Raw genomic sequence first — 11,598 nt, forward strand, 5'->3', positions numbered from 1 at the left:
TTAAGAATAGATTTTGAGGGAGTTGCTATGAAATTGCTTAGGGGAGCAGAACTGAATTATGGCAATAATGAGAAGGAAAGTGCATGGTAGTTTCCATAGAGGGTCCCTAGAAATTGATGGAACAAAGTCATACAGATAACTATTTTCTTTTGAATAAATAAAATATATCCACTCATTTAAATTAATAGAGTACATTATATACAAAAGTAAATTTAACATCACTAAATAAATGAAAAAGGATAAATCTATAAATAAATTCACAACATTTAAGTTAATAGCATAATATTCAGCACACTCATGTCCAAAAAAAATGTGATAAAACTAACATGACTAAAATACTCATGTCTTTGGATTTGCATTGTCGATAAGACATAATGATTGATTGAGTTAGTAATTGATCAAAATTTGATCTACTAATTTGAAGTTGGATTTATTTCATTCTCCTACACTTATGTGTAGACTCATTGAGTTAGGTTCATACCCCGCAATTTATGGACATATCTTTTTTTTCTTTTTCACATCTGACATATATTCCACGGATGTAAAATCCGTAAGTAATATGTCATATTTATACTAGTGCAGTATGCCAAAAAAAAGTTGACAAATTAAACAATAGAACAACAATAATGTGTTGCCAATCAATATTTAGGATTTCACCCTTGCAGGGTGAATTCTCAATCTAGAGGATATAATAACTCAACCATTAACCACTTAAAAAAAAAAAACTAACACCACTAATGAAAAAACAAACCATTGATGAAGCATAAAGAGTTGATACTTTAGAGAAGCTAATTAAACCACTGAAAGCAGATGGTCAATCTCTATTTAAGCATTTTAGTATAGAGTTTAGACACAAGTTACAAAATTTGCAAGTTGTGCCGCAATTCCTGAAGCAAATGTGTGCCTAAGCATTACCACCTCCACCACCAATATTTGCAAGTTGTGCTTCTAATTCCTGGATCACTTGAGCTAACCTAATTTTTTTGTGACTTATATGGGATCTATATTTTTACTTATATTAATAAGGTTGTCTATTGTTTTTAATAATTTTTACGAGACCTATATTTATACTCATATATTAATAAGATGACCTTTTTTTTTTTTGTGATTTCTATGGGTGTCATAAATACTAAGCGAAAAATGTTGAATTGAGAGTTGTGAAAGTAGTAATAATTGGAGGATCTTATTATAAAACTTTGTATTGAAAATTGAGTAAGTCAAATATTATTGGACAATTTTTTAAAAAAAAAATGCAGGTCAATTAATATGGGACAGATGAAGTAATATTTTATAATAATAATAATAATAATAATTATTATTATTATTATTATTATTATTATTATTATTATTATTATAATGGATGATAAAATGATGTTTTAATAAATTTTACTAAAAACAGTTAATCCCACTTTTATAGCGAGTCCATATACAACCACAAATTTGTTTAAATTAATAATCTCTTTAACTAAACAGTAAAATGTGATCTGAATTCTCTAACGAGCATATCCAATAGGGATATCTGAAAGAGTTTAGTAGGCTATTTTAAAGCAATTATGACGTGACAAAGTGGGTGATCTAAACAATGTGCGTAAGCACATGTTATACTAGTTTTGATTACAAAAAGATGCACAAAACTTAAAATATAACTTTTCAATACTAATAATAATTTTATTTTCAAAAACATATACTAAGCATATTGTATTTTCATTGATTTACAAACAAAAAAATTACAGGGTTATTTATAATTTAAAAAATCAAATAACTAAAAACACACATATATCTAATTAACCGTAATAGTGTTAATTAGAAATTACATTGAGATGGTAGAAATAAGAATGGCTTAAATGCAATTTTATCCTCTGTTTTGAAAAAATCGGAATTTTAACCCCCTATTTTAAAATCCGGAATTTTAACCACCACCACCACCCCCCTGCCTCCCAAATTTTAAATTTTTTTGGATTTTGCCCCCAAAAAATTCTGCACAAAATCTGCTTTCGAGTCTCAACTTCAAAGCTTCGCACATAACTCAATTTGGATCAATAATTCACCAAACTAATACTGAAATAACCGTAATCGAGTTAGCTTTCCACATAATCAAACCCCACTAAATTTGGAGTTACAGAGAGAGAGATTAATTACCGTTTTAGTGAAGGTCTGTCCAATTACTAATTCTGCAAAAATCTATTTCTGACCTTCAAATTCAACCGCGTCTACCGAACGCATCGTAACTCCAAATTCGACGAAATTGAAATGCCAAGAAGTGTAATTTCGTTAGGTCTCTAGACATGTAAATACTATTCAAAAATGAGCTATAGGGTGAGAGACATGACAAAAATACCAGTAGTAATTCCATACGATAATTAATTTGGACAGACCTTCACTAAAACAGTAATTAATCACTCTTTGTAACTCCAAATTTAGTGGAGTTTGATTATGTAGAAAGCTAACTCGATTGTGGTCATTTTGGTACCAGTTTGGTGAATTATTAATCAAAATTGAGTTCTGTGCGAAACTTTGAACTTGAGACACAAAAACAGTTTTGTGCTGAATTTTGGTGGGGGTCAAAATCCAAAAAATTATAAAATAGGGGGGTAAAATTCCGGATTTTAAAATATGGAGGCAAAATTCTGATTTATTCAAAACTGTGGGGTAAAACTGCATTTAAGACAATAAGAATTTATTGAATAATTGGGAAATATTCTTAGGCAAATGCTAAATAGTGCCTCAGGGGCACTTGTTAAGGATTCAAATTTAGAAAGTTTTCCTTGGAAATAGTGTAGTCAATACAACAAAAGTTTATATTTTGATGTTTTCCATGCACAACTTTTATTTTATTTCTTCTTTTGGTTCAAGAACATATAGTTCAAAAACATAATCTCAACAAGAAATAAAAATCTAAGAGTTACGCTCTTAACCATAAGTAAAAGCAGAATAAAGTAGAAGAAAAGCTCCAAACGACATCTCTTAAAACTTACAACAGTTACTGCGTTAAATCCATTACTACGTTAAATCCATGAAAGGGGAAACAGATTTCCCCAATGTGTTGGGTGCATAGGAAACAGATTTCCCACAGACACAGCAGGTTGTTGTAACCAATTTTAGTGATCCGATAAAAAATTAACGACTGAGATTGTTTTATTTTAAAGACACTGTTGGGAATTGTCTTGAAAACATGGAAAAACAGCAAAAACTGCTGTTTTGGTGACCCGGGCGAAATTCTGATGCCCCCGGGTGAAAAGTTTGAAACAGAAAAGGGGTTGGTTTCTGTTTCTGCGCCTCAGGCGGAAAACTCGAAAACTCGTGCCTCAGGCGGAAATTTCGCACTAGACGGAAAAACTTGTGCCTCAGGCGGAAATTTTGCCCCAGGCGGAAAATCTCGTGCCTCAGGCGGAATTTTCGTAGGTTTATAAATACAACACGTTTTTCTGATATTTGTACGAGGAGAAATTAGGGTTTCTTCATCCAACATCAATCTGGGATCAAAAGGGGTTCCTTTTGGGTATATTCTAGGGTTGGGGAATTGTTTCAAACACCTTGTAATCACTTATCATTGAAATCTCTTGGTCACGGGAAGAGATTTAAGTAAAGGGTAGAATTAGGGTTGAAGTCTAATTCTTGTAACTCTTTTGTAATGAATCTTTGTAATCAAGAAGGAAGTTTGATATTGGATTGGAGGGTCTCTCTCCCCCAGAGTAGGTCGGTTTTGACTGAACTGGGTAAACAATTTTCATCGTGTTCTTTATCGTCTTTTGGTAGTTTTAGCTTTTATTGATTATTGCTCATCCATTTTGTTTTGGTTGTTTCAATTCATTTGTCCCACACATCAAAAGTATTATTGGTGTGGTTTTCGATCCGAATTCACAACAGACACAGTTTTTAATTTTACTCGTCCGATCTAATGTTAATGATCCCGATCAAAAACTGTGTGTAACTGCATTGATTATTTACTATAAACAATCCACATCTTGGGTGCATGTTTGAAATCCAATAATTTTGCAAAAATAGTAGTAAAATATAAGAAAAATTGAGCATTCTTCTCAAATTACAATAGAACCTCCTAAAAGGACAACATAGTCCGAAACAAATTAAATCAAATTGCTTATCTTTGTGTCTTGTCTTGTAGTGCAGTTTTGGTGGACTATCTTCCTACAAAACCAGCTTCATTCATTCACTTTAAGCAATAAAATCTTTTGTAAGTTAAACTAAACACACCAATGGCACCTTCTTATTGTGTGAATGAGAACAAAGAGTGTGTGAAATGGGTTGAGACATACTTCAAAGACTGTCTTTGCAATTTGAGAGATGATATATCATTCAGTTTGGGACTCATGAGTTTAGTGTCATGGGGAGTTGCTGAAATTCCTCAGATAATCACTATTTTTCGTACCAAGTCTAGTCATGGAGTTTCACTTGCCTTTCTCCTCACTTGGGTTGCTGGGTTTGTCAATTTTTTCATATATTTATGCATATTATTTTTTTTGTTTCTATTCACTTTATGCATTTAATGTAACACTAGTACATCAACTTTTTCCACTTCCTAGTACTATAAAAACAAAATCATTTCTTGTACCAAAAAAAAAAAAAAAATCATTTCATTTGTCAATTAGTATGTTAATGTTACTACTATTTTTCTCCTTTATCAGGATAATAGTATTTTAACTTTTCAATTCTTTTAACTCTTACTTCAAACCAATTGGATCATGTTATTAACTCTGGTCATTTTTATAAGAGACAACTGAGTATAAAAATTTATGTAAATCTATATTATGAATTAAATACATAAACTTTTGTTGATCCTATTATCTGTTGTAAAAAGGACTGAAGGGGTCTCACGCGATAAATATTTGTCTCATAGGAAGAAATTTGGTCCTTAAGTAAGTGGTCCAGGTTCGATCCCCGACTCTTATATATGAAAAAAATTCAGTTGAGAGGAACTTACCTTATGTGTCCTACATGTTTTCTGACGAAAATTAATCACCATCGATAAACAGATAAGGGTTATGTTTGTCTTGACATGTGTGGAGTAATACACATGTAGATACATTTAATTTTGTAAAATTATTATCAGTAATAATGTTGGTTATGATTTGTTTAAACTTTAAAGAAAGTTGATATTGATGCAGAGACATATGCAACTTGGTGGGTTGCCTCCTGGAACCAGCAACGGTGAGTGACTCTGTCTGAACCATATTATTTGCTCTGTTGCATTGAAGGGTGGTCCATATAGAGATGAGCTAGCCCTGACATTGGATTGGGTGGCCTTTGTTTATCTGTTCTAATCATGTTCTTTTCTGTTTCGTCCACTAAATTAATATCATGTTCTTCTGCATCATAATTCATAAACCATTATTCTTTCATGTGATTATGCATGTTTTTGTGGACTTACTTTATTCTGTTTTGTCTTCATGTTTGGTTATGGATATATATGGATTTATGGATGCAGTTGCCTACACAGTTTTACACAGCCCTGGTAATTAATTGCAAATTATGTCTTCTCCTGTAATATATGTAATATATGTTGTATTTTAAGTGTGAGTGGTTAAGTCTCACATCGATTATATATGGTTAAGTTCCATATCGATTATATATGAGAAGAATATTAGATTTATAAGAGAGTTAGAGAGGTGACTCGTTAACCAAATGTTTTAAGGTTTTGGATGGAGATTTAGTGTGTCCCTCTCTTGTGGTCTTGGAGCATTGACCCATTACCAACCGTATTTCTATTGTTAAATTGTTTTTTTAATGGAAATTTTTTACTATTCACGCAGTCGACACGTTCGTAGACATTAAACCAATATAAGATGCATTCAGACAGTCAACACATCAATTGTCATAGTCGTATATCGGTCAAATATTTGACTGCAGGCCATCTAAGTCGGTGGTACTAGTGTAGTGCAAGTGCAAGTGCAACCTCAAATCATGCAATATTTAGATATAAGAAGAAAATAGAATAAAATTTAAAAAAAATGTAAGCAAAAACCTTGGTCTCACTTTAATATACAAGTGAAAAATCTTGATTAGCAGTTTCATTTGCAAATCATTAATGTTTACTTTGACCTTAATCTACGAAAATTGCAACCTTGATAATACTCTGTTTACTGTGATTAATACAGCTTTATGCAAGCACTACAGTCATATTACTGCTGCAAATCGCATACTATGACCACATTCTCATATGGTACAAACGTCGCCAGCATGTTAACAACAAATGGGTACATTTCCAATTTCATGAACTCCTCATTAATCACGTTAATATATGGTTAATTCAATGAAGAATCAAAATTGTGGCTAATCCAACTACATGAATTAACCACATTTTTGCACCTAACCAGCTGAGATTGCAATGTATGAATGTCCACGAAACATGTTTATTTTTCCACGTACATATAGAATGTGTTTGATCTGCTAAAAAATAAGGAACAGAACACTGATAAATAACTTTTTGCCCTGTATTATTCTGTCATGTTATATTTTACATATCAAACAGACTCGTAAGAATATACAATCACTCTTATAATTCTCTCGTTACTTGTATTATTTAACAGGCTATTGAAGAAGAGAAAAGACCCTTGAAACCAAAACCAAGTCAAGAACATTCTGCGATTGCAATACCCAATGACACACACAAATCAGCATCTCCAAGGGAGTATTACTATATGTACACACCTAAACTTTCTTTCTTAATCAGCATCTCCAAGGGAGTATTACTATATGTACATCCCGTCAATTTTTTGACATATTTTTGCATTCAGGACAACTGTGGTCGTTGAATCAAAATCAGACTGTCTATATTAAAATTTTGATAGTTCAAATATCAGATCAATTGACGGTCTTAAATGAACCAATGCGTCAGAAATTGACCGCAAGGAATCATACTTGAACACGGTGTTTCCACTTATAACTATAAATCTTATGCAGGTCAGCAAGATCGTTGGCCGGGAGCGCGACTCCACCATCGCTTACTTACATAAGAGCTGCTAAAAGTGATCCTCCAGCCATGGAATTCATTCACGACTCTTCTGATGATGAAGCATCTTCTAACATCTCTACAACTCAGCCTAGGCCCATACTACCACGTTCTGTAGATGTGAGTCTCTCACTTGTTTACCTCAAAACATGCTACTTGTGTTGTGACTTATGATCATATAGTGACAAAAATATCCTGAGGACTAAAGTCATGGGAAATATTGGTTTTAACAAATTAAGACATTAAAATAAAATATTTACTATTATATATTAAAATGTTAAATACAAATTAAAACATATGTAACACTAACACTTTGAAGTTAGGGTGGGTTCAATGTCCAACAATTATTCGATTTCCTTAAATTATTATAAGTGCCGATGTATCATCATATTCATATTCAGTATTTGTATCTATTAAGAGTCTCACATCTGTTGCATGAGGGTAATCCTCATCTTACAACTGAGTTTTGTAAGGTTAAGTTAGACCCGATACATAATTTTAATATGGTATCAGAGTCTCATCCACGATCCGTTGGACAACCTACTATCAGGTTTCTGATCAGGTCACCCACCATTTACATCCGTATATCAAGCCCAATAGTATTGGACGTAAGGGAGTACGTTAAGAGTCTTACATCAGTTGCGTGAGGGCAATCTCTCACCTTACAATTAAGTTAATTCAAATCCAATTTTAAGAGTATTTATGTCGGCGCTTTATAAATTAAATCCATTCACACAAAACAATACTTTTATGACAATATTTTAAGTGTGTCCAGTTTTTGTCTTGATCTCTTATCCTAAGAAACAATATTGTGTTTGTCTTATTATGCATTGTTTCAGGGTCGTTTTGGAACATTTCTAGCTACAGCCATTAATTTACCCTTGAAGGGTAATGCTATGACTATGAGATATGGATACATAGGATTTACAGGAATAAAGCTCTTCCAGGTATGATTAGTAAATCTTAACAAATTAATTCACACTCTTCATTTGCAAAATTTGCTAGTACTAATTAAATTATCAATATCAAAGGAAAATGAAAATGAGATACATAGTAAATATGGACAATATTTGGGATGGGTCATGGCTGCTATCTATACATGTAGTCGTATTCCTCAAATTTGGTTGAATGTAAGTCTTAAACCTCAATAATTAATTTTGTTCATTTCTGTTTAATTATGTGTTTAAAATTATTACTCATAAGCTTTTGTTTTTTTACTTACAAATCAGATTAAAAGAGGTAGTGTGGAGGTAAATATCCTTAATCACTTTTAAACATTTTTTATTTCCTTCTAATTATGAATTACTTATGCAAGCTTAATTTCTCTTTTACAGGGCTTAAATCCTTTCATGTTCGTCTTTGCACTGATTGCTAATGTCTCTTATGTGGGAAGGTTCCAATTTCTCTCCCTTGTACATATATAGATAAATTTGCATTATAATTAATCCAAGATAAGTTAGTAGAAATTAATTTATCCTACACTTGAGACGAACAAGATTTCTTGACGTTAAAATTCACACAGTTTTAGATCAGGACCGTCTCACATAGTTTTAGATCAGGACCGTCTAATCTAAAACATGTGGCTAAGATTGTTTATAACAATTTTATTACTGCATTAATCTAAACCGTCTAATCTATAACTAATGGCTAAGATTTAAAACCGTGTGAAAACTGTGTGTTTTTTACATCGGTGAATCTCAATCCCCACTTGAGGTGCTAGCTCTGTGTGGTAAAAGTTTAACCTTGTAACAACAAAAACAGTTCCAAAATGGTCATTAGTGGTACTGATTGATAAATATTTTTCCATCTTCAAAAATTATAAATGGTTTATCCTAATTAACTTCTTTTTTTTGTTGATGGATGATGCAGTATTCTTGTACGAACAACAGAATATGAAAGCATCAAAGCTAATATGCCATGGTTGTTGGATGCAACAGTTTGTGTGGCACTAGACATTTTTGTATCCTACATATATAAGCATATATTCAAAAAAAAATATTACAGGGGTGTTCTCTGTTAATTCTATAGTACATAATATTAAAGAAAGTATATATTATTAAGATTATAATCTAAACCTTAACTATGTGACAGATAATATCACAGTACATTTACTATAGATACTTTCGCAACAGAGAAGCAAAAAGTGATGATGGAGAAAGCTTGAAGTAGGAAAAGTTTATGAATCTTTGATTTGTGTAGCTGTGAAGTGTGATGTACTCTTTTTTTTTTTTTAACAATGAATTGGGGATCGAACCCAAGACTTATAGCATACTACCCAAACCTCTTAGCACTAGACCAAATCTAGTGGCTTAAGTGTGATGTACTCGTTTGAAAAATTAATTTGCACCTTGCCAAAGGTTAGCCATTATAAGACTTATGCTAGACTATTTAAGAGGAAAGCCACTAGATTTATTCTGGTGGTGAGGAGCTTGAGTAATATGCGTGATCGAGGTTCTTCGTTCGACCCTCACTGTCTCTATTGTAAACCAAAAAAAACTATTTAAGACATGATAGTAGCTATACTCTGAAATTGTTCTGTTAATCCAATAACATGAAAAGTTTGTGAGAGACTTAAAGTTTCATATGTAATTTGAATTTCTTTATCATAATTTTTATGTAGATATATCAGCAATCTCACTTTTTAAACTGTTCAACCGGTGATGAATTAGGTTAACTCGTCTAATTAAGTTTTAGCAAATACAAAACCATGGTGTTAAAATGAAAAAGTATTGTACCCTGTCTTTTTTTTTTCAACATCAAAAATATAGTATGTATTGAATGGGTAAATAAGTACAAATATTAGTGCACCTATATTTTAGGATTAAGTACAAGGAGTACTAAACTAAAGCCACAATACGAGAAGTAAGAGAGAAAAATTCAACGGAGCTTAGAAAGACAATATACCCTATCTAAATATGCAATCCATTAAATTGGTGCTCCATTCATAAAAAATAAATGTCCTGCCCTTATTTTTTCCCACCAACCACTTCCAAGAAGTAATTTTAATTGTGTCAAAACATTCTTCAAGGATCGGGACATTTGATGAGAATATGAAATCATTCATTGCACTCCAAATAGTCCGCAACATCGCATATGTCACATCGTTAGCAATCCCTAAAGCCCTTCCTGCGTCCCATCGCCAAACAAAACATTCCCGTGAAAACAAAGGTGTCCGGGTGTACCGACGAGCTCAATCCAAACCACTTGAATATTTTATACCACAATCCAAAAGCAAAGGTACATGTTCCAAATAAATGATCTTCGGTTCCGTAATTGAAGGGCACCACATGCAATCCATTTGTTGGGTCTCATAGAAAACTCCCCATTTGAAGAGACTTCCTTTTGTTGGTAGTTGACCGAGAAGAAGTTGTCAACTGAAAACTATCACTTTAGAAGGTGCGTAGCTTTTTCAAAGTTGTTCCAATAGATATAGTTTTTCAACATCCAAACCTACCGGTGGACTGGTGACATTTCCACTCATCCTCTGATAGAAAACTGTAAGTAGCTTTGCCAAAGTTGTACCCTATCTGATTTTTATCCTAGTGATTCTATATAATTAACAAGGTCGGTCCTGATTTTTGGGGACCCTATCTGAATATTAAAAATGGACCATTAATAAATAAAAAAACGTAGTTTTTTTATTAATTTTTTTTTCTCTATTTACATTATACTAAATAACAAAAAATAGTTATTATTGTAAATAATATCAAATACAACTTCAAGCTACTTAAAAAGAGTAGTCGTCAGTTTTCTTCCCGTGAAAGTGTTTCTCACTTTTTACTTTAATTTATTTTTTTGTTTTTGTTGAAACTCGAATTACCCGACTCATTCTATATATTTTGCATATATTTTTATTAATTTATTTATTTTTAAATTTATTCACAATTTTTCATAATATGGTAATATAGAAAAAATGGAATCTCGTAGAAACTACAATTGCTTATTTCTTTGAGGTGTTAGGTGGGTTTCAATGTTTCTAAAAGAAACATGATGAAATTAAAAAGGTTTTTCTCACAATTTATCAATCTTCTAGAAATTAATAGCAATAAAATAACTATAAGCAAAGGATGATGTGATGAACAGATGAAGGCTATATTTTAGACTTTAATTTTGCAAAGTTTACAAAACAGAAGTATACGTGTGATGGAAGAAGGCAAGAAACTTGCACTAAGGGGAGTGAACACCCAAGGAATAGACAGTGTGTGTATTGAAAGGCATGCTCCTCAAACATAAGGATGAAGAGAATTTTCAAGGTACATTGCACCATAGAAACCACCAAGGATGAAACTTTGTTATTTTTTTTGGAAGTTGAGAGGAAAGCATAAATGTGTTCCACTAAAACACTTATTTGCATATATTTTATTTGTGGCTTCAGTGTTGTAGGCAAAATCATACAAATAGTAGTATTGCTTCCGATTTTCACAAAATTTTCCTCTCTTTTCCAACACATGAGTCTCAAGTATTAGCAGAGAATACCCGGTTTACACAAAAAAAATATAATGAAAGAAAAGTTATGTCAAAAAGAATTAGTAGAGAAAGTAATATCTAACTCACCAAAAATTTTAAGGGAATTTCTTCTTTCCTTGGAAAAATTGAAAGTGTCCCATAACTGTGAATAGTGATCCTAAGAG

General features: G+C 32.2%; 1 protein-coding gene across 2 annotated transcripts; it reads left to right on the forward strand.

Annotated features, from left to right (window-relative positions):
• The first annotated feature begins 4,159 nt into the window (after positions 1-4,159).
• On the forward strand, positions 4,160-9,173 carry LOC123923060 (lysosomal amino acid transporter 1-like). 2 transcript variants are annotated; one of them, XM_045975703.1, is made up of 12 exons: positions 4,160-4,438; positions 5,124-5,166; positions 5,444-5,470; positions 6,114-6,212; positions 6,546-6,658; positions 6,919-7,087; positions 7,807-7,914; positions 7,999-8,097; positions 8,197-8,217; positions 8,302-8,360; positions 8,837-8,927; positions 9,059-9,173. In XM_045975703.1, the coding sequence occupies exons 1-12, from the start codon at positions 4,215-4,217 to the stop codon at positions 9,134-9,136; spliced, it is 1,131 nt and encodes a 376-aa protein (XP_045831659.1). In that variant the 5' UTR covers positions 4,160-4,214; the 3' UTR covers positions 9,137-9,173. The 2 variants fall into 2 exon arrangements, with proteins under 2 accessions (XP_045831659.1, XP_045831660.1); XM_045975704.1 differs by lacking the exon at positions 7,999-8,097.
• Positions 9,174-11,598: the final 2,425 nt, after the last annotated feature.

This window comes from Trifolium pratense, linkage group LG4 (assembly GCF_020283565.1).
Source record: "Trifolium pratense cultivar HEN17-A07 linkage group LG4, ARS_RC_1.1, whole genome shotgun sequence".
NCBI classification, from domain to species: domain Eukaryota; kingdom Viridiplantae; phylum Streptophyta; class Magnoliopsida; order Fabales; family Fabaceae; genus Trifolium; species Trifolium pratense.

Bases quoted from the DNA above. Each gene is read 5' to 3' on its own strand.
- LOC123923060 (XM_045975703.1), top strand. From the start codon at position 4,215: ATGGCACCTTCTTATTGTGTGAATGAGAACAAAGAGTGTGTGAAATGG. The intron at 6,213-6,545 runs GTACATTTCCAA...ATTATTTAACAG, and splicing joins AGCATGTTAACAACAAATGG to GCTATTGAAGAAGAGAAAAG. The intron at 8,218-8,301 runs GTAAATATCCTT...TCTCTTTTACAG, and splicing joins TTAAAAGAGGTAGTGTGGAG to GGCTTAAATCCTTTCATGTT.